Source organism: Lissotriton helveticus, chromosome 10 (assembly GCF_964261635.1).
Source record: "Lissotriton helveticus chromosome 10, aLisHel1.1, whole genome shotgun sequence".
Taxonomy (NCBI): domain Eukaryota; kingdom Metazoa; phylum Chordata; class Amphibia; order Caudata; family Salamandridae; genus Lissotriton; species Lissotriton helveticus.
In genome coordinates this window covers 24,419,200-24,435,703 of record NC_136071.1, presented here as the reverse complement: position 1 = coordinate 24,435,703, position 16,504 = coordinate 24,419,200, and the positions used below count along the sequence as shown (strand labels likewise).

At 50.0% G+C, this 16,504-nt stretch overlaps 1 protein-coding gene across 3 annotated transcripts in view; it reads right to left on the bottom strand.

Moving 5' to 3' along the window:
- Positions 1–1,578: 1,578 nt before the first annotated feature.
- Positions 1,579–16,504, bottom strand: part of MECP2 (methyl-CpG binding protein 2) — a 267,519-nt gene continuing 252,593 nt past the window's right edge. For all 3 annotated transcript variants that reach the window (XM_078664600.1, XM_078664601.1, XM_078664602.1), the window contains exon 3: positions 1,579–8,042. In XM_078664600.1, the coding sequence (XP_078520726.1) occupies positions 6,983–8,042 (1,060 nt within the window). In that variant the 3' untranslated portion in view covers positions 1,579–6,982. The remainder of the gene's footprint in view (positions 8,043–16,504) is intronic.

Sequence of the window (16,504 nt, the reverse complement as noted above, 5' to 3'; positions counted from 1 at the left end):
AGGTTATCCTCTTGTTGACGGGGAGCCAGTGCAGGTCTTTCAGGTGGGGTGTGATGTGGCTGCGGCGCATGATGTCGAGTCTCAGACGTGCTGAAACGTTCTGGATGCGTTGGAGCCGTTTGAGGAGTTTCGTCGAGGCTCCGGCGTAGAGGGCGTTTCCGTAATCCAGTCTACTGCTGACGAGAGCCTGGGTGACCGTCCTTCTGGTTTCGGTAGGGATCCACTTGTAGATCCTGCGAAGCATACGGAGGGTGTTGAAGCAAGAGGAGGAGACGGCGTTGACCTGCTTTGTCATTGAGAGGGTGGAATCTAGGATGACCCCTAGGTTGCGTGTGTGGCCGGTGGGTGTGGGGGCTGTTCCGAGCGAGGAGGGCCACCAGGAGTCGTCCCAAGCCGAGGGGGTGGACCAAAGGATGAGGACCTCTGTTTTGTCTGAGTTCAGCTGCAGCCGGCTGTTTCTTATCCAGTCAGTGACGGCTGTCATTCCCTCGTGGAGGTTGGTTTTGGCTGTGTGAGGGTCTTTGGTGAGGGAGAGGACCAGCTGGGTGTCGTTGGCATAGGAGATGATGTTGAGGTTGTGCAGTCAGGCGATGCGGGGCCATGTAGACGTTGAACAGCGTGGGGCTGAGGGAAGAGCCCTGGGGTACGCCGCAGAGGATCTCGGTGGCTTCGGAGCAGAAGGGAGGAAGGCGGACGCTCTGTGTTCTACCAGAGAGGAAGGAGGTGGTCCAGTCCAGGGCCTTCTCTTGAATCCCTGCATTGTGGAGGCGAGCACGTAGAGTGTGGTGGCAGACCGCGTCAAAGGCGGCCGACAGGTCCAGGAGAATGAGGGCCGCGGTTTCACCGTTGTCTAGCAGGGTTCTGATGTCGTCGGTGGCGGCTAGGAGGGCTGTCTCGGTGCTGTGGTTGCGGCGAAATCCGGACTGGGACGAGTCCAGAATGCGGTTTTCCTCGAGGAACCTGGTTAGTTGTATGTTGATGGCCTTCTCGATGACCTTCGCTGGGAACGGGAGCAGGGAGATGGGTCGGAAGTTTTTAAGGACCTTGGGGTCAGCCGAGGGTTTCTTCAGTAGGGCGTTGATCTTGGCATGCTTCCAGTCCTCAGGGAAGGTCGCTGTCTCGAGGGAGCTGTTGATGGCCTTCCGGAGGTGGGGTGCGATGACGGTGCTGGCCCTGTTGAAGATTTGGTGAGGGCATGGATCTGTCGGGGATCCGGAGTGTACGGAGTTCATGATCTTGCTGATGAACTTGTTGTCTATGTTGGTGCGAGTGGTGGTCGTGGGTGTCTCGGCGGTTGCCGGGGCGGTCGCGGTGTTGAAGCTGTCGTGGATGTCCATGATCTTGCCGTGGAAGAAGGTGGCCAGTGAGTCGCAAAGTTTTTGCGAGGGTGGGATGTCGTTGGTGCTGGAGTTGGGGTTGGAGAGTTCTTTCGTGATGTTGAAGAGCTGTTGTGTGCGTTGTTGTCTAGGTGGTCTTTGAAGGATGCTCTCTTGGCGGATCTGATGAGGTGGTGGTGGTTGCGGGTTGCGTCCTTGTGAGCTGCGTAGCTCTCCGGGGTTCGATTGCGGGTCCAGTTCTTCTCTAACTTACAGCAGGTTTTCTTGGATGCCTGGAGGTCTTGGGAGAACCAGCTTGCTTTCTTCCTGGTGTGGCTGGCGGAGGGTTTCTTGATTGGGGCAAGGGTGTTGGCGCAGTCTTCGATCCATTGTCTGAGGTTGTGGTCTGCGCTGCTGGGTCGGTCGGGTCTGCGGGTGGGTATTGGGCGAGGGTGGTGGTTAGCTGGTCATCGGTGACTTTGCTCCAGCAGCGGCGTGGCATCTGTTGGGTGCGGTGGGGTGTGACGGGTTTCCGAAAGGTGAAGTGGATGCAGCGGTGGTCGGTCCAGTTGAGTTCGGTGGTGTGGTTGAACCAGACTTGGGTTCTTTCTGAGAAGATGGGGTTCAGCGTGTGGCTGGCGGAGTGGGTGGGCGTCGTGACGAATTGTCCGAGTCCGAGGTTGGTGATCAGGGTGGAGGAGTTGGGGTTGTTGTTGTTCTTGAGGTGGAAGTTCAGGTCCCCGAGGAGGATGTAGTCCGTGGAGGCGAGGTCGTGCGTGCTGACGAGGTCGGCGATGGAGTCGCAGAACTGTGGTCGGGGTCCGGGGGGTCTCTAGACGAGTGTTCCTTTGAGGGTGGTGTTGGGGTCGGTGTGGATCTGGAAGTGCAGGTGTTCGGCGGTGCAGAGGGTGTCCGCGTCATTAGTCGAGACGTTGAGGGTGTTCTTGTGGATTATGGTGATTCCTCCTCCTGCTCCGTAGGTGCGGTCCTTGTGGATGATCTTGTAGCCTTCCGGGACGGCTATGGTGATGTCGGGTGCTGAGGAGGAGTTCAGCCAGGTCTTGGTCAGGAATGAGACGTCAGGGGTGTGGGTGTCGAGTAGGTCCCAGAGTTCGACAGCGTGTTTCCTGGCGGAGCGGGTGTTTAGGAGGATGCAGCGAAGGTGATTGGATTGATTGGCGGATGGGTTGGCGGGCTGGATGCTGGTGTAGCTGCAGTTTCGGCAGGTGAAGGGTCCGTGGGTGCATTTCGGGGCGGCCAGATAGCAGGTGCTTGATCGTCCGGTGTTGAGTATGTGGAGGGTTCCGGTGGCGTAGTGGAGACGGGTGTTGTGGCGAAAGTCACTAATCCCCTCTGCACCAACCAGTATTCTATTCAATAACATTCTGATCACACACAGCTGCAGTGTACGCATTAACCAGCTAAGATTCCATTGCGTAAGAGAGTACATTTCCGACCGATTAATTTAACTTGCATTTATTTTTAATTTAAGGTGTGTGTTATTTTATATGCAGTTACCTGAAGGTAAAAGGCCAACAAAATAGTTACAGAATATTTTGTTTGTTTAAGCCATGAGCCACCCTCAAACTCACCGACCCTGCCTCATTGCACACAGAACCACAGTCCAATATTCTTCGTTATGCACTACAGCGCCTGCTGCTAACAGACAGACGTTCTGGCAGCTTTTCCTAAATACATAATGTTGAAGAAGAAATGTAATATATTGTTTAAACTCCTTTGCTGAACTTGATTACATTGCCAAGGCGATTACAGTTTGAGCAAGTTTCATAGTGCCTCTTTACTACAAAAAGGCAGCTCTGAGGACTGTGTACTTGCATGACTACTCTACATCCAGCTCGGCTTAAGACAATCTCGCTTTTCAAAACAGCAAGAGAGTATGATAAAGTAATGTTTATATGTAAACTGAGTAGCTCTAACATTGATTTGGTATCGGAATCTCAGACGGGCCCCACAGTGATCTTCTTGTAATTGAACTACGTAAGCAGCGCTTAAATTAGACACAGAACTGTGTTTTATGTAATCGTTGGAAAGGAGCACTATAAATGATTGTAATGTAAATGAATGTATATGACGAGAACATCTGACAATGCGGTCAGTGTTGTAAAACAAGCGAGAAGAAAATGTACCTTATGTCTTCTAAAGTTTTCCTGCACTCATCTCCTGCACAGATAAATCAGCATTCGGATGGGAGGGCAATCTGGCTGGGGTTGAGATGGGGCGGGTGGGACTGAGAAAAGGGCAACAGGGGATAGAGGACAGAGAGTAAAAACAAGAGCACTTGTGTGGAGGGCTTAAACAGAAAGAAAACAGTAACTCCTAAAACTTGAGCAGTGATAGACACAAGTGTTTGGTCCATGCTCTGGGGGAGGGCTAAACACAAGAAGAGGTGTGACGCATACATGCCATGGACAAATGGGAACAAAGGATATAGGAGTGATGATGGAGTGAGCAAATGATAAGCCTATGGCGGGCTGAAGCCCACAGATTGAAAAAAGTATGTCTCTTCGAGACGGTGCATGCACTGTCTAGCCGAGACCGAAAAACGGAAGTCAGATGCTATTTGGTTGAGGTGCCACAGAAGGCATGGCGGTCAGTGGGGTTTGTAGGAGCCAAGACTGCGACACATAAAGAAGAGGTTGGTAGGGACTCAGCAAGATGCAAAAAGGACAAATGTATTGAAGTCTTTAACTTCCAAGCGTTTTTTGGCTTACACTGCCTTTAAAAGTGATCAAGATGGTCTCAACTGACACATTGCCAGAAAGTGTGTGTTTGACTTTTAAATAAGGCATTTTAATGTATTTGATCACTTAACTGTAGCATAAAGAGAAGTAAAACAATTAGTCGGGAGGCAATCAGTAACAGCAGAGGCACTGCTGTAAGTTGGGAAAGATGCCCCTGCACAGTAGGTGACCGCTCACTCCACCTATCCCTCTTAGCTTTAACTCAAATTGATTTCTTGTTTAGTGAATGGATCTCAATATCTAATTTTTAGCCTCTTATTCGTTGACGATGGAGAACCTGAGAACTGGACCCATCCGACAGATTGCCAAGTAAATCTAGATGGGAAGAAAGGATGAGCAATTTGCGCTTCAAATTCAACAATCTTCGAAGCGCACAAAAACAAGGGTGGAAACAGAGCATAAGGGTTCACGTGCAATGGTCTCCATGAAGTCTGTTGAATGAATTCAGTTAGCAGATTGAGTGTTCGCATAGGGCCCACGCCAAGCCCCTTGGGCATCAAAGGTAACCCTGATCACATCTTCAACTGCTACCAAGCCTGTCCCTTGGGTGGTGCCTATTTATCAACTCCTCGTCTATTTTAGTGCGTGAAACGACAAATATCTCACATTTTTTGCAGAATAGGATGCCTATGCTTTCTTTATTCTAAATATCAAGCATTTAATTTACGCATGCCACAACAGACTATGGGATGGAACAAGAAGTCACCCTAGTAATACCCCGTCTGACTCAGGACAGCCTAAAGCAACCTCTTCTCCTTCATCTCCAGACTGTGGGCCACGACATACGTGCGAACGAGTGTTCAGTAGTGATCGCCATGCAGAGTCATAAAGGAATCCAGTTATTTGAGGAACAGCACGCTAGTTGTACACACGAAAACAGTCCAACAGAAGCTCTACTAGGGACTTGTGCTATATAGCGTAATGTTACAGTGCAATGTTAAAGGATGTGCCCAATCATCAGGGGAGAGAGCAAGAGAGAAGACAATCAGAAACGCGATGGGAGAACTTCCAGTACAAAAAGGAAAGTGCAGAGATAGGCAATGAACCTCTTTCAGCTGGTAGGGAAGGAAGCCTGGGGTGCATACTAAGGAGACTACACATCCTTGACAGCTGGGTACAGCAGCAGCTCAGAGTGCCTGTGCGTGCTGGTGGAAGCAGGGCCTTCCACCTTCTTTTTGCTGCTTTATGTAAGGTGCTTTTTTATTTTCCTCAACAGATATACTGTGCGTGAGGGAAAGACATCTCTGTAAACACAGACAATGGTTTATTTTTCTATCAAAGCAATGGCGAGGTGCAGGCAGAGATACTTTTAAAGCACAGGGTGAAGAGCACAAGCCAAAAAACAAGAAGCCCAACTCCTCCCATCCATGGCAGACTGATTCCTGCTAGCCACCACATCCTTGTATGGAGGAATTTATCCTTGGAAGCAGGGCGAGGACAGAATGGGACAACGCATGGTCTCCATCTGGGAAGGATCGGCTTCCACACGAGGTGTATTGTCCATCACAGACATACAGTCAGCTGCTGCTCGGCTTTGCCTCTAGCCATGAACCACTGGCTGCGATTCTGGGCTGCGATTCCCGAAGTGGAACCAGATGGCAAACAAAAGCAGCTAGGCCCTCAAACAGCTTCCTGGAGAGTGGCCGAAGACCTCTAAAACAGTGAAAGTTGTTGGGCACTGCTTGGATGGGAGGAGGTGTCTTGTACTCTACACGCTAGGCCAGAACCCAGCACAGGGCCATAGGTATATTGCTGCAAAGTGCCAGAAAACATGTTCGCTTGCTGCTCAAGCAACATCAAACATGAGGTCTTCTACAGGTACATCAGCGATGATCACTACATCGCTGAGGAGGAAAGTTCTTAAAAAGGTGAAGTGTTGGCTTAGAGTTTCGGGGCTTCATTGGACTCATGCAGAAGTATCCCCACTTTAAAACAAGCGCAGATATACCTCCGCACGCCCTCCCACAATCCCCAAGCTATTTCTGGAACAGAGAGAGTGTCTCTGGGAATACAATGTCAACTGTGTTGTACGTATGTAAATGGACAATAGTGCAAATGGTTACATTGGACAGTTACTTACATTAAAAAAACAAGAATTGGAAGAACACTCCCCTGCTCCTCTTAGCTGCAATTTTTCCAAAACTATAATGCCTCTTTTAGGACTGTCCAGAGGGTTAGCAATTATATTTATCTTTACAGAGTAAGCGGACGTGCCCATGAGACTTTCCTTCTCTATTGGTGAAAAAACAAAAATCGGTTTTATAAGGTACGCTGCAGCCAAGTTGAATTGTTTGCTAATGCGCCCTGCTCTTTTATATCAGGATACGTTCCTTAATGCAGTTGTGAAGAAGCACGTCTGGCGAAGTACATGATTTTTGTTAAGGGACGCCATCTGAATCTGTAGTAACAATCTCAGAATGCATTCTCCTGAAGGATTTTCTTTGGCCCCCATAAAGTAAAAACATAACAACAACCTCAGAGGATGCCAGTTCTGTGATGGGGACACACTGTGCCTATTCACAGATTCTGTCAAGTCTCCAAAGAGCTAGGGGAAACGAGATTTGGTGCAGCTAATAAACCAGGTAGAAAGCTGTTCTGGGTCAGTAGTATAGTACAGAAAGAACACATCTTTGAAAAAGGTGGAAGGGCTTGTACACCAGAGGACAGTGTTGACCTACCTCACAGCCTGCATCCACCTCACTCTGACTGTAAGAAACAGCTGAGTTTCCACCCATCTCCCCATTCTGAAGCCACGAAACTCTAAGTTACAGAAGATAAACATGATTTTCTTTTCCTATGTTTCAGTCTTGGGAAGCCTTGTTACAGCCCTACTCACAAAGAGAAACGACAACAGCTGCCTTGATTATTTTCCGCTTTTTGTTTTCTTTCTCCACTTGTTTAAAGTCAGCTAACCCTTTCTGTCACCGGCGTCCTGGTGTCCACAGGCTCATCCCTGCCTGGCCTCGGCATGCTTGAAGAAACCATGTCTTTCCTATCACACTGGTCTGTCAGCTGAGGTTTTGCAGCCTCCGTGGAGTGGCTGTCACTCTCAGGGCCACATCTCGGCAGCTTATCATCTCTGCAAGCTTTGCTGCTCAAGTCCTGAGGCTCATCAGCACTGCTGTCGTCCCTTGAGCTCTCTGGGTTAGGCCCGGTGCCCTTGGGCTCCGAGTGGTGATGGTGGTGGTGGTGATGATGGTGGTGGTGGTGATGGTGGTGCTCCTTTGAGCCGCTCTTTCCTTTCGGACTCCCTTCTTTACTTTTCCGAACTGGGCTCTTGGCGGACTTCTGTTCTTTGTTGCTGTTCTCCTCCACTGCGACAAAACTCTCCGGTGTTGTGGTCTCCTTGATCTCTTCGCTGACTGTCTCGCGGGTTTTGCGTTTTTTGATGGGCAGCACAGTCTCGCGGTTTGGCTGGCTAGCAGACTCTTTCACTGGCTTTTTTGTTGCAGCTTCTACAACGGCTGTGACTGTTGTAGCTGCTACTGTTGCAACAGCCGCAGCGGCCACCACTGCAGCATGAGTACTACCATGTGTACTACCGGGCTTCCTGCCCCTCTTCTTCGGAGCGGCTTGGTCGCCAGATTCAGATTTCCTTTTCCTTCCTGGTCGCTTGATTACCAGAACCTGTTCAGAAGTTGTTGCTCCTTCTTCTTCACTGGTCGAAAAAGGCAATTTGACCAGCAGCTTCCCGGGGCTTTTCTCAATAACTCGTTTGACTTGAACACCCTCTGATGCGAACTTCGGCTTGGCTTTCACACTCCCTTTTGGTCTTCCCCTCCCACGACCAGAGGCAGTAGCTTTTGGAATTTTTACTTTTTTGGGAGGTTTCTGCTCCCGCCGGGAGGGGCTGCCTCGCCCAGTGACAGTAAAGTCAAAATCATTGGGGTCAAGCGTCGTGTCTCCTACCTTTTGGAAGTAGGCAATAAGTTCAACTTTGGACCGAAAAGCTTTTCCTTGGGGACTGCAGAGAAGGGAAAAAGAAAGCAAATTAGTAATTTGAAGTTGAGAAATGTTAAGTCATGAACTATTCATTCTGAAATGTGTTAATTAAGCTGAGCTCATAGATACCAAGGCCATTCATGGCAGATCCCTTCCTGTCTGTTCATCTTCCTTTAGTACAACCCAAGCACTAATCCCATAATTTCCTCCTACTTCCTTTGTAGTTTCAATGCCATGGATCTGATCTAAGTGCTATAACATTCTATTGATGTATTGCTCCACTTGGAGGCAGTTTTCTCTATTCACTATCACACAGAGGATGGAGTTTTTAAAAAAGACCTGGACACATGCCTTCTGATCACTCTAGTAACCCTTTGATTAGTCACTAGAAAGCAGGAAAACAACTTGGTTGGAACTACAGTGGAATACTGAAGGCCTGCCAGTATCCAATACATCCTTTCCATGACAAACTACTTCCTCAACTATCACTATCAGTTATTCCAACTAGTTCTACCAACCATAAAAAGCTACGGCTAGGCTGGAAGGGTATGATGATGTCCTGCATACCTAACAGAGGCCAAGGCTTGAACCTTACTGCTTAGTTATATCGTCACTCGGGGTCCCACCATCTTCAATGCACATCTATACTCTGTTCTGGTGGACAGTGTGGATGAATGGAAATCTTTGCATTTATCAGAAAAGATTCTGGAGAACTGCTACTTTTATTTAGCTCAAAGTAGACCCTGGAAGGGCATCAGAGCGCTTTCTAAATGTTACATCAAATAGATAGAGTGAGAAACTAGGAACATGTATAACCTTAAAACATAAATGATGTCGGTGGCAATGCTTTTATCGGCCATGCTCTCAGAATCCACCAGAGGATAAATAAGTGAGAAGTTGTGATGTTACATCTACAGTCATCTTTCAATCTTGTTCCCAGAAGAAGAACATGCAACAGAAGTTATGTTGAAAAGCTGTGCCCTTTAGCCCTCCCCCTTAAATAGAAGCATCTTAGAATTCTTGATGGCATCCTTCTTGGCAATGCTGAGAGTATCTCCCATTTGTCTTGCTGAATGTCTTCTATTTTACCAAAGAACAGTAATAAAAAAGAAAGGATTCATGATGTGTAGTCCTGATTCTGCTTCTTAGACATCTTCCTTTAGAGCAGAACCAGTGGAATAATACACCGCTGCATGTGAGGACCCCAGAACACTTTATAGCCAAAATATATTTTAGTGATGTTGAAAAATGGAGCATATTTGCAAATGCAGAGGAGACACTTCAAAAGCATATTAAGGCCACGACTTTCTAAATTTGATACAAAACAAAAACCCTTTCTCAAAACAATATTACAGTAATTAGAGAACTCATGTCTAATATGTCTAAATAATGAGGAAAAGAGCAGCCGGGTTGGCATTACTATCATAAGAGTTAAAAAAGCTATGTCACTTTTAGAGTCTGAAAGGTTTCATTACCCATGATGTACCAGTTGCCCCTCAGAAAATGATTCTTTTTTGGAGAATACATTGAGATAGATAGAGAATAGTCACTTGATTAATTTTTTTAATCCTATATAGGAGAGCTAAAAAGCCAAAGAGGAAGGTAAGTCAGTTATGACTTAAATGAAGAGGTCTATGATGCAGAAAAACAAGTTACTTACCTGTACACTGTGGTTCTCCACTATTTATATCTTTTTTAGATTCACATGCTTGAATCTTCCCCGTCGTTATGGTGGGACTCCCACCATGACGATGGGGAAGATTCAAGCATTTGAATCCATAAAAGATACAATACTGGAGGACCAAAACTACAAGTAAGGAAGGAGTAGTTTCTGTCCTGTAACTCCAGTTCTGTAGTAGGGGTATCTCTGTTATAGTCATAATCTAGTGAATAGTCCCGCCCATGTGCGTGGACCCCGGAGCAATCAAAAATAATCTCTTACAGTGTCAAAAAATGCAGAAATGCATAGACACTTAAGAGAGAATTTAAAGACAGATAATGCAGCCAAAAAGGCTACACTGTCCAGTACTTCAACTAGAAATTCCACCACAAAATCCACAAAACAGCAAAGCCTGTACAGATTTCCCTTGCTTAACAGCAAAATCCCTCAGGAATGATAGAGAGAAGAACCTGGACAGACAAGCCCCATAGGCTGCCATTATGTGGCTTAAATAGGATACTGTGCCTTTAAGGAACCTTCCAGAACCTTCTCCCAGTATCCCAGAATGCATAGCAGGTCCAACTTAGTTTCAGTTCTTTTTGAAGGCGTAAACAACGCCAGACCTGTAGCATTATGTACCTGAACAAATCTCCACCGGGGAGGCGGGAGGGCGCTTATGACTATAACAGAGATACCCCTACTACAGAACTGGAGTTACAGGACAGAAACTACTCCTTCTGTAGTAGGGGATCTCTGTGTATAGTCATAATCTAGTGAATAGAATGGCAAGCCCATCCCCACATCAAGCGGCGGTGGAGAGTATGAAATTACGCCACTATTGTGCGAACAAATTCCGCAGCGAAGCCTGCCCAACCTGAGCGTCTGCCCTGGCATCAGTGTCCAGGCAGTAATGCTTAGCAAAGGTATGGACCGACTTCCAAGTGGCCGCCTTGCAGATCTCTGCAAAGGGAACATTACGAAGCATAGCTGTCGTGGCAGCTTTGCCTCTGGTGGAATGAGCCTTAGGTTTACCCCCTAAGGTCTTATTAGCTTTGCAGTAACACAATTGTATGCAGGACACAATCCACCTCAAGATGGACTGTTTAGAGGTAGCGAGACCTGTCCTGACTGAGCCATAATTAATGAACAATTGGTCTGACCTACGAATATCTTTAGTCTTATCAAGATAAAACTTCAGCACCCTCCTCACATCCATGGAATGTAAATACCTTTCCGCTGGAGATGACGGATTCTGAAAGAACGTAGGCAAAGTGATAGTCTGATTGATATGAAAATCAGAAACAACCTTGGGAAGAAATTTAGGGTGAGTACGCATAACAACCTTAGCAGCATGAAACACAGTATAAGGTTCTTGGCAACACAACGCCTGAATCTCACTCACCCTGCGGGCCGATGTAATGGCCACGAGGAACGCCGCCTTCCAGGACAAGTGCTGCAACGAAGCCTTATGAATGGGTTCAAAAGGCTCCTTCATCAATCTGGACAGCACCACATTCAAGTCCCACGAAGGCGAAGGAAGCCTGACAGGAGGGAACACTTTCTTCAAGCCTTCCAAAAAATCTTTGATCACAGGGATCTGGAAGAAGGAAGTCTGTGAAGGGCCTTTCCTGTAGGCAGTCAAAGCAGCCAGATGAACCTTAATGGAATGGACATTAAGGCCCGACTGCGCCAGATGTAGTAGATATGGAAGGATGACATCTTCCTTGCATGTCGTAGGGTCATAGTTCTTAGACTTGCACCAGATGCAAAACCTCTTCCACTTGTAAGCATAAGAAGTCCTAGTGGAAGGTCGCTTAGCCTCCTTCAGTATGTCCATACAATCCTCTGGGAGATTCAGATGGCCATATTGCACTATTTCAGGAGCCATGCCGCCAAACTCAAAGACGAGAGGTTGGGGTGAACCATCCGCCCCCCAAACTTCGTGAGAAGGTCCAGCCTGCACGGCAGCTTCATGTGAGGAAGGAGAGAGCGGTGAAGCAGGTCCGTGAACCACCACTGTCTGGGCCATTCCGGGGCAATCAGGATCATCCGTGCCCTGGACTGGGACAGCTTGATGAGAACCGCCGGAATCAGGGGAATTGGTGGAAAAGCGTACAGAAAGCTGTTCGACCAGTTGATCCATAACGCGTTCCCCAGCGTCCCCGGCTAGTAGTACCTGGAGGCGAAGCCTCGGCATTTGCTGTTTTCGGCGGTGGCGAACAGATCCACGTCTGGAGTCCCCCACCTTGCGAAGACTTCTCCTAGTACTTCGTCGTTTATGACCCATTCGTGGTTTTCCTGAATGAGTCTGCTCAGTTCGTCTGCCTGAACATTCTGCACACCTGGCAGATGGGTGGCTGTCATCGACAGTCCTCGAGCCAGAAGCCAGTGCCAGATCGCCTGCGCCTCCTGCGACAGAGTGCGCGATCTCGAGCCCCCCTGCTTGTTGAGGTAATACATCGTCGTCGTGTTGTCCGTCTGAACAAGCAGAGAGTTGGTCTGAAAGGACGGGTGAAAAGCCTTCAGTGCCAAGTGCACAGCCCTGAGTTCCAGGAAATTGATGTGGTACGTGGCCTCCGCCTGGGACCACGCCCCTTGAATCTGCAGGTCTCCGGAGTGCGCTCCCCAGCCCTGGAGAGAAGCATCCGTCACGATAGTCTGTGTGGGAATGTCCTTGTGGAAGGGAACCCGTCTGAGGAGATTCTCCTTCGAGCACCACCACTTCAGAGACTGAAGAGCATGTAGAGACAGTCGTATCTTGTCGTCCCAAGATCCTCTCCTCTGGTCCCATTGATCCTCCAAGCACTCCTGCAGCGGTCTCATGTGCAGCCGCACATGTGGCGTCAGGAAGATACACGAGGCCATCGATCCCAGCAGAGAAGACACCGTCCTCACTGTCGTGGATGGAGTAGACAGGAGAGTCTGAGCCTTCCGAAGGAGTGATAAACGTCGCTCCTCCGAAGGAGACACACTTGCTGACAGCGTGTTGATGGAGGCTCCCAAGTACTGGATGCACTGGACCGGAGTCGGGACAGACTTGGACATGTTGATGTGCAACCCCAGCTTGTTCAAGAGAACGCACGTCTTCTGGAAGTGTGCTTGAGCTTCCGAGAAGGAGGAGGCCTTGATCAACCAATCGTCCAGGTACGGGTAGACAAACACCTTGTTCTTCCGCAGGTGTGCCGCTACCACTGCCATGCATTTCGAGAATGTCCTGGGTGCAGACTTCAGCCCGAAGGGCAGCACCGTGTACTGATAGTGATTGGTGCCGACTTGAAAGCGCAGAAACTTCCTGTGTTTGCATGCAATGGGCACGTGGAAGTATGCGTCCTGTAGATCTATGGCACACATCCAATCTCCTCGTTGCAGCGGAGGGTAGATCTGATGCAACGACAGCATGCAAAACTTTTCTCTGCGAATCCATTTGTTTGCCTGTCGCAAATCCAGAATGGGCCTGAACTCGTTCTTGTCCTTCTTGCGGACAAGAAAGAACCGAGAGTAAAGACCTCTTCCCCGTTGAGACAGAGGTACGTCTTCTATCGCCCTTTTCCTTAGCAGAATGTCTGCCTCCGCCTGAAGCTCGCGCAGTTGATACTGCGAGCTGACGGGAGGAATCGATGGAGGAGGGCTGGTGAAACGCAGACTGTATCCATTGCAAACAATATTCAGCACCCACTTGTCCTGAGTAATTTTTCTCCACTCTGCCAGAAAAAATTGAACGCTTCCCCCCACCGGAGCGGGTAACGGACGAGGGGGAAGTAACCGCTCAGGGTCGAGACCCGGCCGGGCCCTTAGACGCGGTAGAGGACTGCTGTCCACCTCTACCCCTCTGACGCTTCTGGAAGAGGCGTCTGTATTGCTGCTGCTGTTGCTGCTGCTGATGTTGTCCGGTGGACTGCCCCCTTCCACGACCCTGCGACCCAAACCGCCGTTGGAACTGGCGGTAGGGTTTCTTTTCCTTGGGCTTCTCCAAGCCCACCGCCGTCAGTGTCTCCGCCTCGGCCTTCTTCCTGGCCATCTCGTCATCCGCGTGTTTTCCGAAGAGGGTATCTCCGGAAAACGGGAGATTCGCCACACGTTGTTGTGCTTCTGGCTTAAGAGACGTCAACCGGAGCCAAGCATGGCGCCTCTGGTTAATCCCGTGGCAGTATCCGTGCGCAGACAGCAAGGAAATATCCGCCGCGGCGCTAATGGCCTGGTTAGAGACCAGCATCCCCTCCTGGACGATCTCCATGAAGTCCTCTTTGCGGTCTCGAGGAACGAGGTCCGCAAACTGCTCCATTGAGTCCCACAGTGCACGGTCGTATCGTCCCAACAACGCCGAGTCACTGGCAGCCTTCATTGACGAGGAGGATGTACCACACGCTTTTCGCCCAGCAGAGTCGATCCAGCGGCTCTCCTTGTCCGGAGGCACCGTGGACGCAGGGGAGGTGGCATGAAGCTTCCGGGCCGCCGTCACAATGACCGAATCCGGCGCCGGGTCCTTTCTCAAGAAGGCTGGGTCCGAGTCCGGAGCTCTGTATTTCTTGAGGAGCCTGGAAGGCGCAGACTTCACAACCGCCGGCGTCAGGAAAAGCTGTTCAGTCGGCTCGAGGAGCCCCGGCACCAAAGGCAGTAGGGGGCGAGACAGGTGTTTCTTGTGTAACGTCTCAAAGATGACAGAAGTCGAAGGCGTAGGCGCTTCAACTTTGATCCCCAACTTCGCCGCTCCGCGCAGGAGAACCTCTTGGAATGTGCCGATATCGTCGATCGGGGACACCCTAGTCTCCGGCGAATCAGACAGCGTGGGCGAGTAAGAACGGGTCCCAGATGAGCGTGACCTGGACCGACGCCTCCTATGGCGATGCCTGGATCTCGATGAAGATCCGCGTCCACTCCTAGACTTGTCCCGTCTCCCCGAGCGAGACCTCGATCTCTTGGGCCTGGGACGGTCCGCCGGCCTCCCCGGTTCCGGAGTCCGAGGCTTCGGCTTCGATTTAGGAGTCTTCTTCGGCGGCGGCGGAAACTTGGGCATCGACACCGCCCGCGGTGGAACCGGGGGTGGGGGAGTCACTGGAAGCGGGGCCTGCGGAGCCGGTCGAGCAGGCAATGGAGGGGGGGGTCGGAGCCTTCAGAGGCGGACCCCTTGGTAAAGGAGGCAGTGAAGGAGGCGCTGAAGGCTTCTTCGGGGTATATACCTCGGAATACGCCGTTCCCGGCGAGCCATCATCCTGTCCGGAATGTGGGGAGCCCCCCACAGTCCTGGGCCTGTCTTTTCGACCTCCTGACGCCGAAGATCGGTGCCCAGACGGCGAGCCTGGGTCCCTAGACGTCGAACGGCCCTTCGGCGTCGACCGTCTCTCACTCCTCGACGTCGAACGGTGTCGACGTCTCGACGTCGACCCCGACCAGATGGACGAGCCACGGAATCTCGACGACGGGCGATGGTGCCTCGACGGCGACCTCGACCTCTTCGGACGTCTCGACGTCGACCTCTTGGATCGTCTCGACGTCGACCTCTTGGAACGTTTAGACGTCGATCTCTTTGAATGTCTCGACGTCGACGTCTTCAGCGCCGGAGACTTCTTCCGTCTCGACGGCGGCCTCGACGACGAGGATCCCCTCGACGACGATGTCCTCGACGGCGAACGGCGGTGTCGCCTCGACGGCGAGCGCCGACGCCGGGTCCTCCGATGTCGACCACTCGACGCCGACGACGAGGAGATCGACACCGGCTTCGACCGGAACACGTCCCTCGACGTCGACGGGCGACGTTTTCTCAACCCAGAGCCCTGGGGAGACCGGGAACTGGCCGTGGACCTTCCCCTCGACGGCGTGGTCATCGCAACTGACCCAGACGGAGATCTTGGGCGCGGGCTGGACTTCCTGCCCCTGGGGAGCCCCCCAGAGGCCTCAGCATGGGCAGAAGGAGCCCCTCCTGACCCACCTCGTGCCTTCAATCTTCTTTCTTCAAGTCCCTGAAGTCTGATTTTCCTCCTGTCCTTCAGGGTCCTTCCAGAGAAGCCTCTACAGATCACACACTCCTCAGGGATGTGGGAAGAGGGAAGGCAGAGGATACAGACCTCATGGGGGTCTGACTTGGCCTTCTTCCTGGAGCACTCCGGGCATTTGTCAAATAATGCTGGCATTATGGACAATAAAAGAGTGCAGGAACCCAAGAAGAAAGTCACTAAAGTACTTTAAAAGCACCACAAATCGAATTTAGTGTAAAAACATCAACAAAACCCTTGAAAAGGGAGAGCTCAATGCTCCAGGGTCCTGCTTGCAGGAGCCGGAAAAAAGAACTGAAACTAAGTTGGACCTGCTATGCATTCTGGGATACTGGGAGAAGGTTCTGGAAGGTTCCTTAAAGGCACATTATCCTATTTAAGCCACATAATGGCAGCCTATGGGGCTTGTCTGTCCAGGTTCTTCTCTCTATCATTCCTGAGGGATTTTGCTGTTAAGCAAGGGAAATCTGTACAGGCTTTGCTGTTTTGTGGATTTTGTGGTGGAATTTCTAGTTGAAGTACTGGACAGTGTAGCCTTTTTGGCTGCATTATCTGTCTTTAAATTCTCTCTTAAGTGTCTATGCATTTCTGCATTGTTTGACACTGTAAGAGATTATTTTTGATTGCTCCGGGGTCCACGCACATGGGCGGGACTATTCACTAGATTATGACTATACACAGAGATCCCCTACTACAGAACCATGTCTTATTATGTATTGCTGGATATTCTTTAATGTTCGAATAGAATAGCAAGCAATGACATCATCACCACCACCCTTGCTGCTCTCAGTGATAAACGATAAAAAAAATAACTTGCCTTACATACTAAAATAA